General features: G+C 44.8%; 1 protein-coding gene across 5 annotated transcripts in view; it reads right to left on the reverse strand.

The window, feature by feature from the left end:
• Positions 1–21676, reverse strand: part of LOC106584524 (non-muscle caldesmon) — a 41120-nt gene extending 19444 nt beyond the window's left edge. Inside the window, exons 1-3 of one of the 5 annotated variants that reach the window (XM_014169925.2) lie at positions 21286–21676; positions 11457–11609; positions 115–547 (exon numbers count right to left, since the gene is read on the reverse strand). In XM_014169925.2, the coding sequence (XP_014025400.2) occupies positions 115–547; positions 11457–11609; positions 21286–21344 (645 nt within the window). In that variant the 5' untranslated portion in view covers positions 21345–21676. The remainder of the gene's footprint in view (positions 1–114; positions 548–11456; positions 11610–21285) is intronic. The other 4 variants (XM_014169923.2, XM_014169926.2, XM_014169927.2 and 1 more) reach the window with 4 other exon arrangements.
• Positions 21677–27717: the final 6041 nt, after the last annotated feature.

A 27717-nucleotide genomic window follows, 5' to 3' on the forward strand; every position in this document is an offset into this window, starting at 1 on the left:
ATTTCAACGACATACATTTTTGAATAATCATATTCATAATTTTAATTTTCTTAGTTAATCACATATTTGCCTATAATATATATATATTTTTAAATCAGTAATGCTAAAGAGTACCTTCTCCCCAGCATCAAGTCTTTGGTCCTCCTCTCTCTTCTTCAGCACTCTCATCTGCTCCTGCCTCTGTTTCTCTGCCTCCTCTTCTCTCTCCCTCTCTTCTCTAACCACCTCCTCCTCTCGCTCCCTCCCTTTCCTCTCACTTTCCTTTCTTCCCCACTTCTTCTCCTCTTCATCCTCCACTTCTGCCTTGTGACTCTGCTGGCGAGAGGTGGATGTGGTGGGGGTGGCTGAGCCAAAGAGGGTATGTGGTGTGGAGGGCTTTGCGGCACCGTTCAGGGGCCTCTGGTCCTGCTCCTCTGTGGCCTGACTGAGCTCCTCCATGCGCTGGGCCTGCTGCCTGCGTCTCTCCAGCCGCTGGGTCCAGTCACTGAAGCCCTCATCCTCCTCCATAGAGGGAGAGCTGCTGCTGGGCTTCAAATCCCTATCATACCTGGGACACAAAGAGGAGCATGGAGAGATAGAACAGGTTAGGTCACCATTCAGATGAGCATCATGAGCTAATCTTGGTTGAGTTTCCAAAACCTTTGTAGCACTAAGACCATCTTAAGTCCATTGTTAGGCAATGGATGAAATGGGATCTTAGTACTACCAATGTTTTGGAAACTCACCGCTAGTCTGAGAGGGAAGTAGACTTTGCTAGCTTCAGTTTATAACATGAAAGAACTATAGGGGTATGTGAATGCAAGGATTGCTTAACCAAGGGGTTCCCAAACTTTCACTCGGGGACCCCCTTCCAGCATTGGGAAACATCCCGCGCCACCCCTCTGCGTGTGCACGCGCCACGTCTATTTCTATGGGCACAAGCACTGTTAATGAAACAAACTTTTCACACCCCTCTTGTTGGTGGAGAGAATATGTTCCAGGTTTAAAGTTTATTTCCTACAATTCTATACATTTTGTCATGGGGTGCAAAGAATATTTTCCCATTTGAAGCTAATTTTCTTGCAATTCTATCCATTTTGCCATGTCTAATGTGTATTCATGTGATATTTAAGTGACAAAAAAATTACAACAATATGGGCTAAAAACCTTAATAAAAAACGTTAGCTGACATAAGCTAGTAGATCTGGACATTTCTGACAAGTTATAAATAGCTCAATAAGATACGGTTGAAGTCGGAAGTTTAAATACACCTTAGCCAAATACATTTAGACTCAGTTTTTCACAAATCCTGACATTTAATCCTAGGAAGAATTCCCTGTCTTAGGTCAGTTAGGATCCCCACTTTATTTTAAGAATGTGAAATGTCAGAATAATAGCAGAGAGAATGATTTATTTCAGCTTTTATTTCTTTCATCACATTCCCAGTGGGTCAGAAGTTTACATACACTCAATTAGTATTTGGTAGCATTGCCTTGAAATTGTTTAACTTGGGTCAAACGTTTCGGGTAGCCTTCCACAAGCTTCCCACAATAAGTTGGGTGAATTTTGGCCCATTCCTACTGACAGAGCTGGTGTAACTGAATCAGGTTTGTAGCCCTCCTTGCTCACACATGCTTTTTCAGTTCTGCCCACAAATGTTCTATGGGATTGAGGTCAGGGCTTTGTGATGGCCACTCCAATACCTTGACCTTTCCTGCCTCATGATGCCATCTATTTTGTGAAGTGCACCAGTCCCTCCTGCAGCAAAGCACCCCCACAACATGATGCTGCCACCCCCGTGCTTCACAGTTGGGAGGGTGTTCTTCAGCTTGCAAGCATCCCCCTTTTTCCTCCAAACACAACGATGGTCATTATGGCCAAACGGTTACATTTTTGTTTCATCAGACCAGAGGACATTTCTCCAAAAAGTACGATCTTTGTCCCCATGTGCAGTTGCAAACCGTAGTCTGGCTTTTTTATGGCGGTTTTGGAGCAGTGGCTTCTTCCTTGCTGAGTGGTCTTTCAGGTTATGTCGATGTAGGACTTGTTTTGCTGTGGATATGGATACCTTTCTACCTGTTTCCTCCAGCATCTTCACAAGGTCCTTTGATGTTGTTCTGGGAATGATTTTCGCACCAAAGTACGTTCATCTCTAGGAGACAGAACGCATCTCCTTCCTGAGCGGTATGACGGCTGCCTGGTCCCATGGTGTTTATACTTGCGTACTATTGTTTGTACAGATGAACGTGGTACCTTCAGGCATTTGGAAATTGCTCCCCAGGATGAACCAGACTTGTGGAGGTCTACAATCTTTTAAAGCTAAACTGAGTCAGATGGTAGAGAGAGGACTACAGTTTCCTAATATGACCACCAAAGAGGTGTTTTGGTTGGTGTGAAACATCCCAAAGTGCCAAACAATGGTTCTACAGCATGGGTCAACATGGGTTCTATAGTATGGGTCAACATGGGTTCTATAGTATGGGTCAACATGGGTTCTATAGTATGGGTCATTATGGGTTCTATAGTATGGGTCAACATGGGTTCTATAGTATGGGTCAACATGGGTTCTATAGTATGGGTCAATGTTGGTTCTATGGTATGGGACAACATGGGTTCTATAGTACAGGTCAACATGGGTTCTATAGTACAGGTCAACATGGGTTCCATAGTATGGGTCAACATGGGTTCTATGGTATGGGTCAATGTTGGTTCTATAGTATGGGTCAACATGGGCTCTATAGTATGGGTCAACATGGTTTCTTTAGTATGGGTCAACATGGGTTCTTTAGTATGGGTCAACATGGGTTCTATAGTATGGGTCAACGTTGGTTCTATAGTATGGGTCAACATGGGTTCTATAGTATGGGTCAACATGGGTTCTATAGAATGGGTCAACATGGGTTCTATAGTATGGGTCATTATGGGTTCTAAAGTATGGGTCAACATCGGTTCTATAGTATGGGTCAATGTTGGTTCTACAGTATGGGTCAATGTTGGTTCTATAGTATGGGTCATTATGGGTTCTATAGTATGGGTCAATGTTGGTTCTATAGTATGTGTCAAACATTAGTTTTATTAGTTGTATTATTATGTACAGGATACACATGGTATATGTAACAGTGTAGGTTCCGTCCCTCTCTTCGCCCCAACCTGGGCTCGAACCAGGGACCCTTGCACACATCAACAACTGACACCCCACGAAGCATCGTTACCCATCGCGCCACAAAAGGCGCGGCCCTTGCAACGCAAGGGGAAACCCTACTTCAAGTCTCAGAGCGAGTGACGTCACTGATTGAAACGCTATTAGCGCGCACCACCGCTAACTAACTAGCCATTTCACATCGGTTACATGTACACTGTCCAACTAAATGCTAACATGGGTTTTATTACATGTGTAAAACATGGGTTCTATAGTAAAGGCTACAGTATATGTCAACTACAGTGTCGGTGAGAACGGACGTGGCCCACACACAGCTAACAAAGCCATCTCCCAGCAGCCCAGCAAGTGGAGGGGAGGTGGGTAACAGAAGGAGAGGTGTAGATGAGGACAGGAGCTGCTGCTGAGCCTGTCTATGAACATCATCAGGCACAGATCAAAGCACACAACACAGGGAAACAGCTGGAACAGCTTGTAGACTGGCTCTGGTGTTGTTGTTTCTCCTCTACAGCCACTGCTGCAAGTGTGTGTGTGTGTGTGTGTGTGTGTGTGTGCGCGTGCGCGCGGTGAGATGGTAGGCGGTTGACACCTGATTTCAACAAATAAACACTTGGGTTGGGAGAGGAGTGGTGAGGAACTGTGGGCTGAAGTAAGAACAACATTAACTGAGATTAGAGCTGGCAGGAACACAGAATCAGCCCTGGGTTCTTTTAGCATAAAAGATACACAGTGATACCAGGGGAGAGAGAGACAGACAGACAGGGGGCTTACGAGGACAACAGGGCTTACAGAGACCCAGATAACCAGAGACAACACAGACAAATTAACTGGCACCTGGGAGTCGAGAGCAACTAGCTTCCGTCAACCGGCATTAAGTGATTTCTGTAACGAATGCTTAAGAGCCGGTGACTAACTGCAGGGAAGGAGGTGGAGCCTAATGTGGGGACCATGGTAGACAGTATTGTGAGGAACATGGTAGACAGTAATGTGGGGACCATGGTAGACAGTAATGTGGGGACCATGGTAGACAGTAATGTGGGGACCATGGTAGACAGTAATGTGGGGACCATGGTAGACAGTAATGTGGGGACCATGGTAGACAGTATTGTGGGGACCATGGTAGACAGTAATGTGGGGACCATGGTAGACAGTATTGTGAGGAACATGGTAGACAGTAATGTGGGGACCATGGTAGACGGTATTGTGAGGAACATGGTAGACAGTAATGTGGGGACCATGGTAGACTGTAATGTGGGGACCATGGTAGACAGTATTGTGAGGAACATGGTAGACAGTAATGTGGGGACCATGGTAGACAGTAATGTGGGGACCATGGTAGACAGTAATGTGGGGACCATGGTAGACAGTATTGCGAGGAACATGGTAGACAGTAATGTGGGGACCATGGTATACAGTAATGTGGGGACCATGGTAGACAGTAATGTGGGGACCATGGTAGACAGTAATGTGGGGACCATGGTAGACAGTAATGTGAGGAACATGGTAGACAGTATTGCTAGGAACATGGTAGACAGTAATGCGGGGACCATGGTAGAGAGTAATGTGGGGACCATGGTAGACAGTAATGTGGGGACCATGGTAGACAGTAATGTGGGGACCATGGTAGACAGTAATGTGAGGAACATGTTACACAGTAATGTGGGGACCATGGTAGACAGTAATCTGGGGACCATGGTAGACAGTAATGTGGGGACCATGGTAGACAGTAATGTGAGGAACATGTTACACAGTAATGTGGGGACCATGGTAGACAGTAATGTGGGGACCATGGTAGACAGTATTGTGAGGAACATGGTAGACAGTAATGTGGGGACCATGGTAGACAGTATTGTGAGGAACATGGTAGACAGTAATGTGGGGACCATGGTAGACAGTAATGTGGGGACCATGGTAGACAGTATTGCGAGGAACATGGTAGACAGTAATGTGGGGACCATGGTAGACAGTAATGTGGAGACCATGGTAGACAGTAATGTGGGGACCATGGTAGACAGTAATGTGGGGACCATGGTAGACAGTAATGTGAGGAACATGTTACACAGTAATGTGGGGACCATGGTAGACAGTAATCTGGGGACCATGCTAGGCAGTAATGTGGGGACCATGGTAGAAAGTAATCTGGGGACCATGCTAGGCAGTAATGTGGGGACCATGGTAGAAAGTAATCTGGGGACCATGGTAGAAAGTAATCTGGGGACCATGGTAGACAGTAATCTGGGGTCCACGGTAGACAGTATTGTGAGGAACATGGTAGACAGTAATCTGGGGACCATGGTAGACAGTAATCTGGGGACCATGGTAGACAGTAATCTGGGGACCATGGTAGACAGTATTGTGAGGAACATGGTAGACAGTAATCTGGGGACCATGGTAGACAGTAATGTGAGGACCATTGTAGGAATCCTATTTGGTTAAAATAAGTGGATAACTGTGGATACAGTCATCTCCTCTCCCCTATTCTATAACTCAACATCTGAGGCATGTAGAGAAATGCTGTGAGACCAAGGCTGCGTCTTAAATTGAACCTTTTCCCTACAATGTGCACTCGTAGCGCTGTGGTCAAAGTAGTACACTTTATAGGGGATAGGGTGCCATTTTTGGACAGTGTACCAAATTCAAATCAAATCAAATGTTATTGTGAAGGTAAAGACCTTACTGTGAAATGTTTACTGACAAGCCCTTAATTAACCAACAATGCATTTTTTTTTGTAAGTAAGAAAATATATACAAAACAAATTTAAATAAAACAAATACAATATAATATATAAAATACAAAGTAACACAATAAAATAACAATAACGAGGCAATATACAGGGGGTACCGGTACCGAGTCAACGTGTGGGGGTACAGGTTAATCGAGGTAATTGAGGTAATATGTATGTAACCCTCTCACCAGGCTCGAATTTGACTCTCACGATATTAACTTACGTAGAGTATCTCAACAGCATGGGATGTTAGGTGAGAAGGACATCTCCAATAAGAATCCCTATTGTAAACTATCTAAGGTGATGACAAATAGGGTATTAACTTCAGATGGAATTATGATAGATTTTTGTTATTGTATAAGGATATGCTTTCCCATGCATTAAATTAAATTGAAACAGTAAATGACTCCACCAAGGCAACATACATAAGGTTCAAGATGTGTATTATTACATTTTCAAAGCACCACATCAAAAGAAATAAAAATAATAAACCCCAATGAGTCGTGCACAACCCATGTCCAAATTATTTCAAGCTTGCTTAATCTGTAGGCGCGCATTGGAGCTAAAAAAAACAAACACACATATAGTCCAGAAGCACCCCACCGTTGTGGTTACTCACTACTCGTGAATATTCCCTCAGTGAAGTATGGCAGTTCTCTGCAGGTTTCCTCACAAGATCCACAGCAAGCACAGCTATCAATGCAGACAGTACTCTTTAGCAGTAACCGATATCCCATGGGAACATGAACTCGTTAATCTTTCCCAAGCAATTCTCTCGGTTTCACACGATGCTAGGCTACCCTCAAGGCTGTCCAATACCTCCACGACGAGACGGTAGCTTCAGTCTTTACTAAGTCATTCTTAACAAAATTATAACAACTCTCTTATAAAATACAATCTGTATTTCCCTTCAAAACTCGGTAGGTATGGGTTTTGTTCTATTTTTATCATCTTCTTTTATAATTCTTCTTCACCAACGGTCATAATGTAACGTCCATCCTTTTCTCAACGTCTCTCTCCCTCTCTTTTTTTTCCCAGGCCTCCAGTTAACCAGGTCAACTCTCCAATTGGCCACAGCTTTACAAGCGACCTTATTGGTCAAAACTTAAACTTAAACGTAAACCAACCTATTCACTTATACATTAAAGAAATATTTCTTCAGAAGAAATGCATTAACAACATTACAGTACGGGAGCAATTCAATCACCTTTTAAATCTAATACCAATTAATTATAGCAAATAAACTCAATACTTGGTTCTAACAAGGGTATTACATATACATGTAGGTAAGTGTAAAGTGACTATGCAAGGAGATCAATGCAAATAGTCCAGGTAGCCATTTGATAAACTGTTCAGCAGTCTTATGGCTTGGAGGTAGAACCTGTTAAGGAGCCTTTTGGTCCCAGATTTGGTACTCCAGTACTGCTTGCCGTGCAGTAGCAAAGGGAACAGTCTATGACTTAGATGGAGTCTTTTTAGGGCCTTCCTCTGACACCGCCTGGTATAGAGGTCCTGGATGGCAGGAAGCTTGGCGCCAGTGATGTACTGGGCCATACGCATTACCCTCTGTAGCGCGTTGTGGTCGGATGCCGAGCAGTTGCCATACAAAGCAGTGATGCAACAGGTTAGGATGCTCTTGATGGTGCAGCTATTGATCATTTGGAAGATTTGAGGACCCATGCCAGATGTTTTCAGTCTCCTGAGGGGGAATAGGTGTTGTCATGCCCTTTTCACAACTTTCTTGGGGTGTTTGGACCATCACAGTTTGTTTGGCGATATGGACACAAAGGAACTTGAAGCTCTCGACCCGCTCCACTACAGCCCCGTCGATGTGAATGGGGGCGTGCTCAGCTCTCCTTTTCCTGTTGTCCATGATCAGCTCCTTTGTCTTGCTCACATTGAGGTAGAGGTTGTTGTCCTGGCACCACTCTGCCAGGTCTCTGACCTCCTCCCTGTAGGCTGTCTCATCATTGTCAGTGATCAGGCCTACCACCATTGTGTCGTCAGGAAACTTAATGATGGTGTTGGAGTCATGTGTAGCCACGCAGTCATGGGTGAAAAGGGAGTACAGGAGAGGGTTAAGCAGGCTCCCCTGAGGGGCCCCATGTTGAGGATCAGCGTGGCAGATGTGGTGTTGCCTACCCTTACCACCTGGGGGCAGCCCGTCAGGAAGTCCAGGATCCATTTGCAGAGGGAGGTGTATAGTCCTTTGCTTAGTGATGAGCTTTGAGGGCACTATGGTGTTGAATGCTGAGCTGTAGTCAACTAACAGCATTCTCACGTAGGTGTTCCTTTTGTCCAGGTGGGAAAGGGCAGTGTGGAGTGCAATAGAGATTGCGTCATCTGTTGATGCGGTATGCAAAGTCTAGTGGGTCTAGGGTTTCTGGGATGATGGTGTTGATGTGAGCCATCACCAGCCTTTCAAAGCACTTCATGGCTACAGATGTGAGTGCTACGGGGCGGTAGTCATTTAGGCAGGTTACTTTGGCGTTCTTGGGCACAGGGATTATGGCGGTCTGCTTGAAACATGTAGGTACTGTATTACAGACTCAGTCACATTACTGAGTGGTAAAGCCCTATGCTGAGTAAACAATGTGTCCACTAACAGCTCTCCTCTCCTGTGTTTATATTTTCTAGTTGGAATGTTTTTAGCGGACAAGTTGACAAAAGGGTGACATATATGTAAGTATACAGTATGTATGTGACAAGTAACAATGCAAACATTCCCTCCAAATCTACGTCTACTCCACTGGGAAAACAAGCCATTTCAAACAACCTAATTCTGGGATTGTGTTCAGTACTTACTGTCTTCATTTTTTCATTTTTTTTAGATTTGTTGGCCATTTCAAACCAGTCTAGTTTATGTGTGCAGTGACTAACACACATTTTATCACCTGGCATCAAGTCAACATTCACAGAAATTATTTTCTTACCCTACCATAGGACACTTTGGTTTTCTACCCTTACAGGGCAAGGATTACTATGCCATTACCACGTTTTGAAGTAATTTGCTAGTGGAAATAGCTGAAAAAGTCTCTTGTTCTACCTACATTTTGATGACCACATTATTGAAAGTGCAGCAGCGACCACTGTCCTCCCGTTCCCTCAAGTTGGTCAATATTGACATGGCTGTGGTCTATACAGAACAGAAGACATGTCAAGTGCCCATTCATCACCACACAGCCTTTCTGTCCTCACCACAACACCTGCCTCTAGACTTACACAGTGTTGTGCTTTCAAACACATGACCGTAGTCATCGCACAACACCTGCCTCTAGACTTACACAGTGTCGTGCTTTCATACAACATAACCGTAGTCATCGCACAACACCTGCCTCTAGACTTACCCAGTGTCGCATACAACACCGCATAAAACATGCTTTCATACAACACGATCACAGGACATTTACTTGCTTACCACAGAGTATTTCACTGTTTAAACTTCACAGGTTAGTCCGAACATCTGCACCTGGCTGAACAAATCCATGAACCTTCTATCAATTACCAGGTAGAGTAAAGAATTCTATCTTTAACGATGAACAGATTAGCAGCGCACCTCTCTCTCTCTCTCCCTTTCTCTCTCTTTCTCTCTCTCTCTCCCTTTATCTCTTTCTCTCTCTCTCTCTCCCTTTCTCTATCTTTCTCTCTCTCTCGCTCTCTCCCTTTCTCTCTCTTTCTCTCTCTCTCTCTCTCTCTCTCTCTCTCTCTCTCTCTCTCTCTCTCTCTCTCTCTCTCTCTCTCTCTCTCTCTCTCTCTACACCTCTATTTTCTCTCTCTCTACACCTCTATTTTCTCTACCCCCCCATTCATTAAAACAGTCCTGAAATGAAAGTCTGTTTCATCTTCGCAGGAGCTGGCTGAACGGAATGCTCCCTCCAGGCATTCCAATTCTGATTAAGTAGGTTAGCTACTAAAGTAAATTGGTGTTTCCAGATGGTAGTTTATATATATACTTCATAACAACCACCACAATTACTGCTCATTATTCCTAATTGTCCAAATTATATATATATATATATATATATATATATATATATTGGACAATTAGGAATACTGAGCAGTAATTGTGGTGGTTGGATTCTTCAGGTGTTTAGTCATGCAGATGTTGTTATGAAGTGGTTAGTTCTGACACCAAAAGCGCTCTGGTAACAAACCACAGGCACCTGTTGGAAAGGAATATTTGTGTAATGGCTCTGATATGTCATGTTACTGTAATGACTTTGAAAACGAAGAGGAAGGAACCTGGTCTGAATCTCGGCTGGCAATTACATTGTTGAGAGAGCAGTACGCAGTCAACGACAGAGAGATCAAATAACAGCAAACCCCAAACCAGTGTTCAAAATTGTTTTGACGTTTGGTCTTCTGAACTATTATTCCACTGTATCATCTATAATTTATCCCCCTTAGGGATAAAGAGGAAACAGTGAGTCCTTGAAACAGTTTGGAAATGTTACTATGCCTGTTTTATGATCAATCCAAAATTACAGACTACACTGAGTGTTGTGACTATATCTCATGTCAAGTCACTCATTACGGTTTAAAAACGTGGAGGCATTGTCATGATCTAGGGCTGTTTTTGTTCTTTCTGCTCCCCCTTGGAGAAAGTGTGGCAGTTATGCTAAGGGCCATGATAGTAGTAGTTTCCCAAGATGCTCTGTTGTAAACATTCTTCTGAGGTGCTGTAATGAGAAATGCAGCTGTGTGTTCTTCTTCGCATGGAGAGTGAATCAACCAGTAAGGTAGAGAGAGAGAATAGAGTGAGAGAATGAATGTGTGAGGGAGAGAAAGAGAGAGAGAAAGGGAGGCATGTGGAGATTAGTGGCTTTTCCTTAAGGAAATATTTAGTTTTTGTAACCACACATCCTCAGGATAGTGGAGCCAACCCATAAACAACTGAATGTATAGCAAACAAGGGGAAGTAACTATCCCAGTAGAACACCCATGGTATTATTGCATTTTAGTAATTTAGCAGATACTCTTATCCAGAGCAACTTACATAAGCATTTAGGGTTAAGAGCCTTGCTCAAGGGGAACATTGACAGATTCTTCACCTAGTCAGCTCAGGATTTGAACCACTGACCTTTCAATTACTGGCCCAACACTCTTAACCACTACGCTACCTGGCTCCACAGCCAGGAAATCTGACAAACAGCCCTTCATATAAATCATTATATCAGCTGCTTCAGCGCAAGACAAAACATAATAGAGAAACTGTAGTTTGGATGTGGGAGATGTGACCTGAATGAGTGGGTCACAAGGTTGGGCTCCATTCAAATTGAAGGCAGTCAATTTAGGAAGTGATTTGAATTTAACATTCAGAAATGTAAATACTTTTGAAATAAATAGTTTCTAATTTTCAGTTTATTGAGAAGACATTGAAAATAAATGCAATTTCTTTGATAATTGAATTGTAATTTTAGTTTGTTTCCTGAATTGACTGTCTTCAATTCGAATTGAGCCCAACCCTGGTGGCTCAGTGAGTAATGTTTGGTTGTGGGACAGGGATGATAGGAAATGAGTCATGCCTGATCTACAAGGTTGAATAACCCCATTATCATGCTTGATGAGTCATAGTATAGTACTTGGGTACTTACAGGCCGTCCTCCGCCAAGGCCCCATTGTCCAGTGAGGGGCCTCCAGGGCCCAAGGTACTGCTGCTGCCCATACTGCGGAAGGACTCCCGGGCCCTCCGCCGACGCTCTCGCTCCACCTCCTCTGCATCCTCGACGCTCCTCTGGGCGGTTATTCTGTGGGGAGAGAGACGGAGTGAAGATATATTGTTTAAAGCTACAGTCTGTGATTTGTAAAATAACAAAATGGGTCGCCTCCACTTGAGAGATGAGGCTAAGGAAGAAATATACTAAGAATTGTAATGACCATTGAACAGCTTTCAAAATCCCAGGCGATAGCTTTAGAACCTTAATGAGAAATGGTTTTCACCCCCATGTGTCTTTGAGTTTTTTGTGCCCGACATGGTTGGATCCCATGAGTCATCGTCCTGGGCTCTCCCAAGAAGATGTTTAAAAAACAATGGCCTGTTAATTCCTGGAGAAGGGAGAGTTCTGGGAGAGAATGCCAGGAGAACATCTGCCTCAGACCTCCTAACATTCAGCTCGTCACGGATAAGCGATGACATCCCAACAGAACATCGGAAAGTCTACGGCATCCCCCTGTGTTTATCTCACTAGTAAACATACACACGCATGTGGTTCTACTCATGTTTGCATTTTACTGCAACAACACATTTATCACAACTGTGTAAACCACTTCCTCCGCGGCAGACTAAACCAAACTCCCCTTGGGATTCAAAAAGGGTTCAAAGTGCATCCTCACTAATATAGACATTTAAATGTTTCCTGGAAGTGCATGACATCTATTTTTCTGTATTTATGAAGAGCAGATTCCCCAGCACTTATGGCCTTGTCAGCTGTACTGTTTCTCTGTTTTGTAGCCTCAGCCTAAATGTAGGAAGTTCAAGACATCTATTTTTCAATGTAATGAGCAGATAGTTTACAGCACTTACTGACTTGTCTGCTGTACGTCTCTGCTGTGTAGCTAGCGAGGGCCATGGTATGAGCCTATAAGGGTGAATGCAGGAGAACTGCCTGGTCAATAGGTTCCATCTGTGTGTCAGGGTGTCAAATGACAACACTCACATCCATTTGGCTTCTGGGTCAATTAAGGCAGTCTCAGGTCACTAATTAGGGCTAATGTGTCCCAGGCCCCGGGCCGTGTGTGTTACCACCATCTGAGGCCATCTGCTTCAGTGACTCTCCCTTTCACAACACCCCATATAAAGGTCCATGTAGGTGGGATGGTCCGTAAAATCACCCCCCACACCCCCACCGCTAATCACAGGGTTTTACAGACCATCCCACTTACATGGACCTTTATATGGGGTGGTGTGAAAGGGAGGGGGGGTGAAAGGGTCAGAGCACAGCTGGATCTAGGTTACCCAGATACGTTCCACTATTTTCAATGTTGGTTTCCTTCACAATCAGAACTGGTGGCCAGGGGAAAATGAGCTGATAACCAAGTGCCCAACACCACTGAGTGATGGATGAACCAGGAAGTATTGTCATGGTTTCACAAAGGCGACTTCACGGACGGGTTGAAAAACTGATGTATAACACATTTGATATGTCAATTGTGACACGAAGGACAATTTTTGACTTTGTCTCCTCAGAAATGTTGACACAACACAACCATTGTGGAGACAAGAACGCAGGCACACCATCCCAGTTGGTATGGTATTAGAGGACGTGGCAGTTGGACTTAATATCTTCTTACCCAATCATTCTTTTTCCTTTAATTTGCATTATGGGATTATCTCATTCTTGGCACCAGTCAAACGTCTGACTCAGATGATGATGTCATTAATCTGTTGGTGACTGGATTATAGATGGCCTTTCTTTCTTTGTCATCCTCTTTCACTCAGTCTAAATCTGTCCTTGTTTAAACCTAATCTAAGAGACCCATTTTCTCACCCCGTGGATCTGCAACCGTGGGAGGTGGGGGGGGAATAGCCGTGAGGAAAGACACGCCAAAGAATCTGGTTTACATTGGGGCTTATGTTGCCTTTCCTGACAATTGTAACAACATCTAATCTCGACTTCCTCTAAATAATGTTCAAAAGCCGCAGGGCCAAAGAGCCAGATTCCGACAGTTAGACTGTTAAGAGGATTTATTTGGGGTTGTTTTGCCCCTTTGTAAATTCACACTAGAGCAAGCCTGAGCATGCCACTGTTGTCTCCACACAAAACTGAAAACAAACAGACAACTGCCTCTCCAGACCAGATGGGTCGGTGTTGTGTGTCACAGGGGAGTGTGATTAGCAGAGTTCTTGGAGTGGGAACTGCCAGAAGCTTCACCTTTCTGACCGACTTATTTACTTATGAAATCACATTTTATATATCACATGCACCGAATACAGTGAAATGTTTACTTACAAGCTCTTTCCCAATAATGCAGAGTTAAATAAGAAAATGAAAAACACATGAGGAAATATACCACACAAGAATGAAGCTATATACAAGGAGTACCAATACCATATCAATGTGCAGGGGTATGAGGTATTTGAGGTAGATATGTACAGTGCCTTCAAGAAGTATTCATACCCCCCAACCCCCCAAAATTGTTTTAACAAAGTGGGATTAAAATTGATTGCAATTTTTTTGTCACTGATCTACACAAAATACTATGTATTGTCAAAGTGGAAGAAAAATTCTAACATTTGTATAAAATTCATGAAAAATAAACATGAATATATATTCATTAGATAAGTAAGCAATAGATTACAGTCACATTTGGCAGTGATTACAGCTGTGAGTTTTTCTGGGAAAGTTTCTGAGAGCTTTGCACACCTGAATTGTACAATATTTGCAAAAATTCTTCAAGCTCTGTCAAATTGGTTGTTGATCATTGCTAGACAGCCATTTTCAAGTCTTGCCATAGATTTTCAAGCAAATTTAAGTCAAAACTGTAACAAGGTCAGCCAGGAACATTCAGGTCATCTTGTAAGCAACTCCACTCCAGTGTAGATTTGGCCTTGTGTTTTAGGTTATTGTCCTGCTGAAAGATTAATTTGTCTCCCGGTGTCTGGTGGAAAGCAGACTGAACCAGAATTTCCTCTAGGATTTTACCTGTGCTTTATTTTTATCCGCCTAAATAAACTTATGACAAGCATAACCACAGCATGATGCAGCCACCACCATGCTTGAAAATATGAAGAGGAGTAATCAGTTGTGTGTTGTTTTGGATTTGCCATAAACATAATGCTTTCTATCAGGACATAAAGTTAATTTCTTTGCCACATTTTTTGCAGTTTTACTTTAGGGCTTTATTATTTTGGAATATATATACTGTACAAGCTTCCTTCTTTTCAATTAGGTTAGTATTGTGGAGTAACTACAATATTGTTGATCCATCTTCAATTTTCTCCTATCACAGCCATTAAACTCTGTAACTGTTTTAAAGTCACCATGATGAAATCCCTGAGTTCCTTCGTCTCAGGCAACTGAGTTAGGTAGGGCGCCTGTATCTTTGTAATGACTTGGTGTATTGATACACCATCCAAAGTGTAATTAATCACTTTGCCATGCTCAAAGGGATATTCAATATCTGTTTATTTTTCACTTTTACCCCTTCTTTGCGAGGCATTGGAAAACCTCCCTGGTCTTTGTGATTGAATCTGAGTTTGAAATGCACTGCTCGACTGAGGGACCTTACAGATAATTGTATTCATTTATTTAGGCTTGCCATTACAAAAGGGTTGTATACTTATTGACTCAAGACATTTCAGCTTTTCATTCATTTTCATTCTTTTTTTAAATTAATTTGTAAACATTTCTAAAAACATAATTCCACTTTGACATTATGGAGGTATTGTGTGTAGGCCAGTGACACAAAATCTCAATTGAATCCATTTGAAATTCAGGCTGTAACACAACAAAATGTGGAAAAAGTCAAAGGGTGTGAATACTTTCTGAAGGCTCTGTACTGGGCCATCCCCACCACCCTCTGTAGTCAAGGGCGGTGCAGTTGCCATACCAGGCAGTGATGCAGCCAGTCAAGATGCTCTCGATGGTGCAGCTGTAGAACTTCTTGAGGATATGAGGGACCATAACAAATCTTACTTACTTAGGGATTTTATTCCTCCTAGAGCATAGGCCATCAACAAACTTACCAGAAAAAGGCCACTCCTGGGTTTCAGACTGGAGGTTCAGATATTTGGAGAAGTTTGACGGTCTAAACAGCAGTCAGGGGATCACAAGCAATAACCATGTTTGATGATAATGTACTGTATTTGGTTAGCATAGTGTGGGTTGCAGGCAGCCTGACTGAATTTTGCTCTGGAAGTTAATGACATGAGCTACCCCAGAAATAAAGCCTTCAAATGCACTGAGGGTTGGAATGATTATGGAACAAAATGTGAACCCCTCTGGTAGTTCATTCCCCATCTCTGACTCCCGTGTTAGGTTTGACACCTGGCTGTTAAAGATGATTGACTGGCCACCCGGAGATCACAAAGATCAATGGAGTACAGGAAGAGAGGTGACCTCTAACATCTCACTGTGACACAGCAGGTTTCCTGCCACACTGTGAAAATCTGAGCCCAAATTATGACCGAGCCATATATTCCTTCTGTTGTGTAGCACTTACATGTACACACACACACACACACACACACACACACACACACCCTTTGCTTGACCGTTGTACGTAATACTTGACTAGAGATGCATTAGGTAAGAAAGTAAGTATTTCACAGGAAACCACAGTCATTATTATCTTAAAGTTAAAAAGGTTTAGAACACTTGTTTAGCTCTTCGCTACTCGCTGAATGATTATATAATAACATGGTTTCCTCCCTCTATTAAAAGCCAAGCAGACAGACACTGAAGAGAGGGTGCTGTGAAAAATGTCCAGGATGATGTCATGGTTGTCATGAAACAAGTTTGAACAGTTGCTATGTGGACGCCATTACATCAGCCAGACACAATACTATGTTGTTGACGATACTGAGGAGATTACTTTTCCAAGAATCGGGTGAACAAGTCACTAACTGAGAGGAGCTTTTGCCAATTCACACTGCCATGACCTAACTTGAACTACAGATTAAAACCAAGTCAGCTGTAGCCTTATGTGTCTCTACTCAAACGAATGAAAGTCTACTATGAATGCCACATCATCCAAAATGGCTGGTCATTTTCAGTGAAATGCAACATGTTTATGGTAGACGTTTACACACCTGGGGAGGATGAACTATGACCATGGAGGTGACTGCCAGGCAATCTGACTGCATTGCCATCAGAGGAGGCTGGTGAGAGGAGATATAGGAGGACGGGCTCATTGTATTGGCTGGAATGGAATAAACGGAACGGTATCAAACGCATCAAATAGGGAAACCACATGTTTGACTGTTCCATCTATTCCATTCCAACCATTACAATGAGCCTGTCCTCCTATCGCTCATCCCACAAGCCTCCTCTGGTTGTCATGGACACAGGCCTGCCTGGGCTCCTCCTGTAAGCCAGTAGAGTAGACAGTAATCACTAATCGCCATGTTATGGCTCTCGACTGCCCCCCGTGCAGAGCCCAAATGGAGCACAGCTCATTTACTACAGTCTGGGAACCCCAGGGCCCTTTTGGTTTGTTTACCTACGGGCTTTAGTCAAAGCTCATTACACACAGGTAACTGCCAAAATAAAGCAAACACCAACATAAAGCGTGTTAATGCGGTGTTGGTCTCAACAGCATGGAATACCCTGATAAAGCTGTTCAATGAGCAGGTCTGGTGAATCCATTTGCACTTCATCTTATCTCACTGTGTGGGATTTGATGGTTTTAAGTCCATGGTGAGACCGATAGAGATAAAATCCATCCACCACTAAGTCTATCTTATCCTATAGGATCTTAACTGACCAAGGCAGGAGAGATAACTGTCAGAAAGCCAGTCTGTCGATCACCTCTTTCCCTTCCTGCTCTAAAGAGAGTGATCTCTGGAGAGGGAAACACCTGGGTGTTTGCTTTCCCCTGCTGCCCTCCAAAAGCCGACAACATTTGGTAAGGCACACCAGGGCAAGGGCAACGGAGAACCCTGGTCAAACATAGTTCACTGTATATAGGGAACAGGGTGCCATTTGGGACATAGTCAGAGTTCATTGCCCCTTCAGTCAACTGTCAAAGCCCACCACATTCCTCTGTCTCTTATCTCTCCCCCCTATCGTAAACAGAGAACACCTGGTCCACCGAGGTCACAGGCTGAGGTGGGTGGGCCTGTAGTATTAATGTGCCTGTATTGATCAGAATCAGAATTGCCTTTATTCATCAAGGAAATTTTAATATACCCAGAATTTATCTTTGCGAAATGGTGCTGCCTGCAATAGACAAAATATACATTTACACATAGTCTACATATAGACAATATAGACGCAGGCTAGCATAGGGGTGAACAGGCCAAGGTGGGGTGGGTCTGTGTATGAGTGTGTGTGCATTAATGCAGGCTAGCAGAAGGGTGCACAAAACAGACAGGCTTGCTCTGCTTGACGCTTCCCTGGATGCCTTGTGAATGACATCATCACAAACCTCTGCGTGATGGAGGATCAGAGATGAAGAAGACAGAAAAGAGAAAAGCTCTCTCTCTTTCTCTTTCTCTCTCTCTCTCTCACCCTCTCTTTCTCTCTCCATCTTTCTCTCACTCTCTTTCTCTCTCCATGTTTCTCTCTGTCTCTCTCTGTCTCTATATATGTCTCTCTCTGACTTCATTCAAAACAGATCCACCTCACATTCTTTCCTTGACCCATTCAAATGAATGGCACAACATCAGATAAAACATGTTTAGAGGCCCAGGATTTTTCTGAGATTGTTTCCATTTTTGTTCTGTTTGTTTTTATTCGTATCGACACAGCGCTCTTGGAGGTTTTAATGTGGTTTTACTGTAAATACCTCCTCTTGGTAGAAGCTGAAGTTTGGGACAGTTTCACTGCTTAGTGTAAGGGTGCTTTTCACCAATAATAAGACTAAAATGTGAGTTTGTTCGGCTTCTAGCATCAGTATTTCTGACTCACTTAATAGTAAATCTGAGGCAACATAACATTTAATCAAGAGGATGAAGGATCATGAACAAACTGTAAACCATATTTTTGTTACAGTAAACAAATAATAAACACTTCCAAGGGTTTGGCATTGTCATATACTTTCTAATGATGGGATGGGACTCACTTTATAAGAACTCTTAGGCAACAGAACATGTAGACAAGCGTGTGAGAGGTTTGGCATTATCAGACACTAAGGTTGGGATGGAGGAGTGTCTGTCTGAAGCTGATGTCATCCATCTCTCTCCACTTTCCCAGTGGGACCATCTGCACTGAGGATTTGCCCAAGTGTCTCGTGGGCACACAGTTCTGATGCACCCCCCCCCCCCCCAGGCCTGGCTGTATAGTATTTATGACTGTTCCCTAAAAACATTGGATAAAGGGCCTTCTACCCACCTCCTAACTTTCCACACCCTCTGAGCAGCCTAAGTGCCTAAGCCTCAACTCTCAGCTGTTTCATAAACCACACCTGCTCTGCTCCACCGGAAATCCTCAAGCCTGTCTTTCTTCTCCCATTGACAAAACTGGAACACTTTGAATACACAATCAAAACAAAAGTTTGAATTCTCAGTGAAGACTGAATGCTGCATTCATTTAGTCTCTTTCACTTATTCTTTTGTTAATCGTGACAGTTGAAGTGTCTTAAGGTCCCTTTCCCAAACAGTGTTCTGTGTTTGATAAATCAGGGAAGGCTCTGAATCGACTGATCAGCTGTTTGGAAATTAGACTGAAATGGTTCTCGATAGATGTTGACTCTATGTTATTTCATGTCTCTCGTATTTTAATTGTGTAATTGCCCCCCCCCTTCATGTTATAGTGATATTTGTATTTATATTGTTTTATTACCATTTTCATTATTTTATTTCACTAGTCCTGCGAGTTGAAGCTGGAAGCCTAAGATTTTCACTGTGCCCTGCAATCACACCTGCAACCTTGAACATGTGACTATTAAACACTCTGAATCTGAATGTTGAGTGATTCCTGGACCTGCACTAAATGGAGGCTATCGGTTTACAGACCACCTACACTTTACTTTCACTACTGGCTCTCTCCCTCAGAGCAACACTGGGGGAAAGGAAATGTAAAATAAAGGGAAATACCTAACATGCCGCCACCCGTAAGTGGCCCCTTTTCACAAGGGAGTGGCCCATGTCACCCCTGTCACCTTTGACACAGTTCACAGCCCCAATTTGCCTCAGTTTCAGTCAGAAGCGAAAGCCTGGGGCACCAATCTCATAATCTCTCTCTCTTTCTTTCTCTCTCTCTCTCTTTCTTTCTCTCTCCTTCTCTCTCTCTCTTGCTCTCTCTCTTTCTCTCTCTCTCTTATTCCCTATCTCTGTCCCCCTCTCTCTCTCTCTCTCTCTCTCTCTCTCTCTCTCTCTCTCTCTCTCTCTCTCTCTCTCTCTCTCCCTCTCCTTCTCCCTCTCTCCCTGTCCCCCAGAGTCTTCGAGAGGAAAAACAAACAACCAAGGAGATCTGATGTAAAGGTCTGTCTGTGGTGACAGAGGCACCGCTTCAGTCCTAGCTGACTAAACTCCACTCCATGGTGAAGGAAGTTTCTGATGAACTTCACCAACGGTGTGGAGATGAGACTAGGCTTTGTGAAATCTAGCTCTGACTACATCGATTTGCCCAAGGTCAATACTTCAAAAATGTTTTATTAGGAAAAGCCCGCCTTGTACCTATGTTTGTCCTCTGAAGTTGCTTGCCTTTCTTTGTTTGCTGATATCCATACTTTTTCTATAAACGTTAATCAAATACAACCACAGAATGCCCATGTGGCCATTGAATCTCAACAAGGAAACAGTCAGTAGTGGTATTTGATTAACTTCAGTCCCAGTCCCTGTCCAAGTTGTGTTGTCAACAATGATAAGACCCAGGGCAGTGGACATTGAATTACCCCTCCTGTAATCATAGCAACAGGAGAAAGCCCAGGGTCTGTATACATGAAGCGACTCAAGAGTAGGAGTGCTGATTTAGGATCAGGTCCCCCCTCTTAGTCATTAAGATTTAGAAGGCAAAACTGTGATCCTAGATCAGCACTCCTACTCTGAGAAGATTTGTGGAAGCTACTGTGGGATCTACCTCTGACCGACATCTACAGTACACTAATCCATCTCTCTGGTGCTCGATCTGACCAACATGTTCACTAAAGAGAGGCTGGCTAGCCAGAACTGGGGATATATGGATACATGGTTTAGCATGGTTTAACATACAGTGGTTCCTCAATTAAAAGTTGCATCATACCACGGTATAGTGTAAGGTATGCCGTGCTATGGTACGGCACTATACCGCAATGGACCTCAATGGGCCACGGCATAACTTAATAACGTTCAGTTGAGGAACCACTGTAGGGATAATGTTATGCATTAGATATAACAGATCAGTGCAAAACATACTCTGAGCGGTTGTATTTCTTGATGAAACATGGGTTTTAGAGAAATTGAAGCAGCAGATTTCCTGAGCCAAGGAAGGTTGTTCTGAGTTAAATGAGGACAGGCTCCGACTCACGTCCAGACGTGAACCACCAACTGAGCTGTGATTGATGACCATTCATAGATTAGATACAGTATTTTGGGCCAAATTGCCCCTTTTTCATGTGTGTTGTGTTGTCACAGTACTTGTGTCTCACAGTCACAATAAACATTAACTTGAGTGCTGCCTTGTGCATTGTACTCTAGCAGGCTACCAACATAGTGCTGTGACTCAATTTACTAGAGTTGAGCACCTTTTTTTCTCGAGCATACCTGAAAAACAGCATACTTAACTATCTTTCTCTATTCAAACTATATGTACTCCTTAAAACTGTTTTCATGTTTTTACTCACTTCAGGAGGTTCTGCAAACCTTGCTTGCTGGAGTTTCGTCTCAGGATAGCATGTGACATGTCTCCTTTCTCCTCTTCTGACCCTCTTTATCAGAATCAAAATATCACAAGTGTAGCTCCTCTTCCTCCAACAGAATGACAGAACCTCTCTGTCTCTTCCAGTCCTGAGCCCAACGGCCAGTGATGAGGTTTCTATAGGACAGATCTCTGTACTCCTCTTTTGTCCCTCAGACGAGAAGGCACACACACTCTCTGACCTAGCCACACAGACACACACTCCCAGGGCTCCCTCGTCTCTTAGATGCTGGCCCCCACGTAGCCTGTTGAAAATGTGAGGAAAGCTCAGAGCAGCACTCTCTTTCCTCTCACAGAGACAGACTTTAGTCACTGCCCCCCTCACCCTCCTCCTCTCTCCCTCTCTCCTCCTCCTCTTCCTCTCTGCTACATGTGGTTCTTATTGAGTGCTCAGACCGTAGCCCAATATCTTTTTTCCTCCCTTTCCCGTTCTGCAGGGTCATGTGGCTTTCCCTGGGGGAGATGTAAGATGATACCCCCACCCAACGTCCTCCAATCCAGACCCCTAATACCCCGCTGTCCCTCTGTCTGTCCCCCGGGCCCATCCACTCCCTACATCTCAATCTTCACTCAGATTAGAAAAGATGAAGAAATCAATTGAGATATTTGTGTTTGGGAACAAACAACACTTAATGGTCCTACACATATATTGAATGCTTGTCCTGTTCACACTACCTCAAATTACTAATAATCACAAAAAAAAAATATTTTGTAGGTTCAGTTTTATTTACCAATCATAAAGTAGTAAAAACATTTTGATTGAACACATTTTGTTTATCAAATATGATTTATTTAGAGGCATGTGGCATTTGGAGAAGTACTGTGTGTCACTTTGGTGGTCCTACTGTTTATGTCCCTTTCCAGCCTATGGGTCTGCTGTCTGGAAAGTAACACTCTCAGTGGGACTTGGTGTCAGTAAGGCCAGGTAGAAGATACATGACAAAGTTGAGTTTTCATGGAAAACTATCAGGGAATATTCTGAACATGCAACAACAGGTCATTGGGGAGTCTCCTGTGTATTCAGTGTGTGTGACAAATGACAAGCATAGCGTCAGCAGACAAGTGGTAGCATAGCGTCAGCAGACAAGTGGTAGCATAGCGTCAGCAGACAAGTGGTAGCATAGCGTCAGCAGACAAGTGGTAGCATAGCGTCAGTCATACACTATTCAAACTTTATAACATGATTTATAGTTCCTATATGGATTTTCCGTTTTATGAGAACATGCACTTTTTTCAGGCCCCAAAGGAAGAACCATCACAACCCACTCAACAAACACAGACAAACACACTTTCCTTTTCTGTTCAGCCTCTCATGTATTCCCCCTTACCACCCCCCGCCCCCCGCCAAAGTACACTGTCACCAGGGCGACGACATAGTTCCTGCCGTTACCATGGCGAAGCTGCCCACCACTCACGCCTCCTGTGCTGCTGAGACTCTCTCTGTGACACGTCGGACAAAGGGAGTACTCAGCCTGTCAGAGCCCGATGTAGATCGGCCCTCCCACCGTCCCACCCCCCTCATCAGGAGAAGCTGCTCACAGCATCAGGGGAACAGCGGTGGACATGTAGAACAACCCAAACCAAATAAAATACTTTATGGCACCCTCACTGACCTGAACACTGGTTGTATCTAAACCTGGGTTTAAATACTATTTGAAATAATAATCATTTTAAGTACTTTATCTTTGCCTGATTAAGTTTCCCTGGCTTAATCAACCAATAGAATAGTCCCAAAATGTGAAACACAGCCCATCTGGCATTGTGGGCACGCTATAGCAAACGTTCAAAGTATTTGAAAGATTTCTGATAATGTTTGAACACAGCTCTGGGCGTATCCCACTGGTCTTATCCCACTGGTCGTATCCCACTGGTCTTATCCCGCTGGTCGTATCCCACTGGTCTTATCCTGCTTGTCTTATCCCGCTGGTTTTATCCCGCTGGTCGTATCCCGCTGGTCGTATCCCGCTGGTCTTATCCCGCTGGTCGTATCCCGCTGGTCTTATCCCGCTGGTCATATCCAGCTGGACGTATCCCACTGGTCGTATCCCACTGGTCTTATCCCGCTGGTCGTATCCCACTGGTTGTTTTCCACTGGTCTTATCCCGCTGGTTGTTTCCCACTGGTCGTATACCACTGGTCGTATCTCACTTGTCGTTTCCCACTGGTCGTTTCCCACTGGTCGTTTTCCACTGGTCATATCCCACTGGTCGTTTCCCACTGGTCGTGTCCCACTGGTCATTTTCCACTGGTCATATTCCACTGGTCGTTTTCCAATGGTCATATCCCACTGGTCGTTTCCCACTGGTCGTTTTCCACTGGTCATATCCCACTGGTCGTTTCCCACTGGTCGTATCCCACTGGTCGTATCCCACTGGTCGTTTTCCACTGGTCGTATCCCACTGGTCGTTTTCCACTGGTCATATCCCACTGGTCGTTTTCCACTGGTCATATCCCACTGGTCGTTTTCCACTGGTCGTATCCCACTGGTCGTTTTCCACTGGTCATATCCCACTGGTCGTTTTCCACTGGTCGTATCCCACTGGTCGTTTCCCACTGGTCGTATCCCACTGGTCGTATCCCACTGGTCGAATACCACTGGTCGTATCCCACTGGTCGTATCCCACTGGTCTTATCCCGCTGGTCGTATCCCACTGGTTGTTTCCCACTGGTCTTATCCTGCTGGTTGTTTCCCACTGGTCGTATCCCACTGGTCTTATCCCACTGGTCGTATCCCACTGGTCGTATCTCACTGGTCGTTTCCCACTGGTCGTTTCCCACTGGTCTTTTTCGAATGGTGATATCCCACTGGTCGTTTCCCACTGGTCGTTTTCCACTGGTCATATCCCACTGGTCGTTTTCCACTGGTCGTATCCCACTGGTCGTTTTCCACTGGTCATATCCCACTGGTCGTTTTCCACTGGTCGTATCCCACTTGTCGTTTCCCACTGGTCATATCCCAGTGGTCGTTTCCCACTGGTCGTTTCCCACTGGTCGTTTTCCACTGGTCGTATCCCACTGGTCGTTTCCCACTGGTCGTTTTCCACTGGTCGTATCCCACTGGTCGTTTCCCACTGGTCGTTTCCCACTGGTCGTTTTCCCACTGGTCGTATCCCACTGGTCGTATCCCACTGGTCGTTTCCCACCGGTCGTATACCACCGGTCGTATACCACTGGTCGTATCCCACTGGTTGTTTCCCACTGGTCTTATCCCGCTGGTCGTATCCCACTGGTCTTATCCCACTGGTCGTATCCCACTGGTTGTTTCCCACTGGTCTTATCCCGCTGGTCGTATCCCACTGGTCTTATCCCACTGGTCGTATCCCACTGGTCTTATCCCACTGGTCTTATCCCGCTGGTCGTATCCCACTGGTCGTATACCACTGGTCGTATACCACTGGTCTTATGCCACTGGTCGTATCCCACTGGTCGTATCCCACTGGTCGTTTCCCACTGGTCGTTTTCCACTGGTCATATCCCACTGGTCGTTTTCCACTGGTCATATCCCACTGGTCTTTTCCCACTGGTCATTTTCCACTGGTCATATCCCACTGGTTGTTTTTCACTGGTCGTATCCCACTGGTCTATCCCACTGGTTGTTTTCCACTGGTCGTATCCCACTGGTCGTTTCCCACTGGTCGAATCCCACTGGTCGTATCCCACTGGTCGTTTCCCACCGGTCGTATACCACCGGTCGTATCCCACTGGTCGTATCCCACTGGTCTTATCCCGCTGGTCGTATCCCACTGGTTGTTTCCCACTGGTCTTATCCCACTGGTCGTATCCCACTGGTTGTTTCCCACTGGTCTTATTCCGCTGGTCGTATCCCACTGGTCTTATCCCACTGGTCGTATCCCACTGGTCTTATCCCACTGGTCTTATCCCACTGGTCGTATCCCACTGGTCTTATCCCACTGGTCTTATCCCGCTGGTCGTATCCCACTGGTCGTATCCCACTGGTCTTATCCCGCTGGTCTTTCCCACTGGTCGTATACCACTGGTTGTATACCACTGGTCTTATCCCACTGGTCGTATCCCACTGGTCGTTTCCCACTGGTCGTTTCCCACTGGTCGTTTTCCACTGGTCATATCCCACTGGTCGTTTTCCACTGGTCATATCCCACTGGTCGTTTCCCACTGGTCATATCCCACTGGTCATATCCCACTGGTTGTTTTCCACTGGTCGTATCCCACTGGTCGTATCCCACTGGTCGTTTCCCACTGGTCGTTTTCCACTGGTCATATCCCACTGGTCGTTTTCCACTGGTCATATCCCACTGGTCGTTTCCCACTGGTCATTTTCCACTGGTCATATCCCACTGGTTGTTTTTCACTGGTCGTATCCCACTGGTCTATCCCACTGGTTGTTTTCCACTGGTCGTATCCCACTGGTCGTTTCCCACTGGTCGTATCCCACTGGTCGTATCCCACTGGTCGTTTCCCACTGGTCGTATACCACCGGTCGTATCCCACTGGTCGTATCCCACTGGTCTTATCCCGCTGGTCGTATCCCACTGGTTGTTTCCCACTGGTCTTATCCCGCTGGTTGTTTCCCACTGGTCTTATCCCACTGGTCGTATCCCACTGGTTGTTTCCCACTGGTCTTATTCCGCTGGTCGTATCCCACTGGTCTTATCCCACTGGTCGTATCCCACTGGTCTTATCCCACTGGTCTTATCCCGCTGGTCGTATCCCACTGGTCTCATCCCACTGGTCGTATTCCACTGGTCTTATCCCACTGGTCTTATCCCGCTGGTCATATCCCGCTGGTCGAATCCCACTGGTCGTATCCCACTGGTCTTATCCCGCTGGTCTTTCCCACTGGTCGTATACCACTGGTTGTATACCACTGGTCTTATCCCACTGGTCGTATCCCACTGGTCGTTTCCCACTGTTCGTTTCCCACTGGTCGTTTTCCACTGGTCATATCCCACTGGTCGTTTTCCACTGGTCGTATCCCACTGGTTGTTTTCCACTGGTCGTATCCCACTGGTTGTTTTCCACTGGTCGTATCCCACTGGTCTATCCCGCTGGTTGTTTTCCACTGGTCGTATCCCACTGGTCGTTTTCCACTGGTCATATCCCACTGGTCATTTCCCACTGGTCGTATCCCACTGGTCGTATCCCACTGGTCGTATCCCACTGGTCGTTTCCCACTGGTCATTTTCCACTGGTCATATCCCACCGGTTGTTTTCCACTGGTCGTATCCCACTGGTCTATCCCACTGGTTGTTTTCCACTGGTCATATCCCACTGGTCGTTTTCCACTGGTCATATCACACTGGTCATTTCCCACTGGTCGTATCCCACTGGTCGTATCCCACTGGTCGTATCCCACTGGTCGTATCCCACTGGTCGTTTCCCACTGGTCGTTTCCCACTGGTCGTATCCCACTGGTTGTAACCCACTGGTCGTTTCCCACTGGTTGTATACCACTGGTCGTATCCCGCTGGTCGTATACTGCTGGTCGTATCCCACTGTTTGTATCCCACTGGTCTTATCACACTGGTCTTTTTCCACTGACCGCATCCCACTGGTCTTATCCCACTGGTCTTTTTCCACTGGCCGCATCCCACTGGTCTTATCCCACTGGTTGTAGCCCACTGGTCGTACCCCACTGGTCATATCCCAGACACACAGAATAAACAGTCCCATAAGTGTAAGGCACTACCTGGCCATGACACTGGGACATCTAGATCTGCTAGTCTGACCAGCTTTCCCCCCTCATATTTAAAAAGGCTTTTGTGTTATTAGTTTCCGTTACTACACCATAATTGTTGAATAATTATACAGTAGTGTAACTAAGTCACTACTCCGTCTCTACTCTTAACTTTCTACACGGTCAAGTACTGGCGCCCGAAGTGAGTAGTGACCGAGAAAAGATTACATTACATTCTACTGTAGCTTTCCTTTATAATGGAATAATATTATCCACTATTCTTTTCAAAAGGTTATATTTAACACATTCTCAAGTCTCAGCAAGTTGTGTACCGTATTTGACCCACAGTACAGTGGATCATTTATCAGAGAGAAGGCCAAATGCCAGCCAACTCTACAGTATGATACCACCGGTGTGGTTGATCTACAGCTGCAGGGCCAGGGATTGACACACACACACACACACACACACACACACACACACACACACACACACACACACACACACACACACACACACACACACACACACACACACACACACACACACACACACTCACACACACACACAGAGGATCTGATCCACACACAGAACAGAACCCTGTCATTGTGCATTCCTCCCCTGACATTTAATCCAGGCCATGGCAGCCATCCCATCTGAGGCCATTATGAAGACACGAAGGAGGAGGTGGATCATCATCAG

Source organism: Salmo salar, chromosome ssa23 (assembly GCF_905237065.1).
Source record: "Salmo salar chromosome ssa23, Ssal_v3.1, whole genome shotgun sequence".
Taxonomy (NCBI): domain Eukaryota; kingdom Metazoa; phylum Chordata; class Actinopteri; order Salmoniformes; family Salmonidae; genus Salmo; species Salmo salar.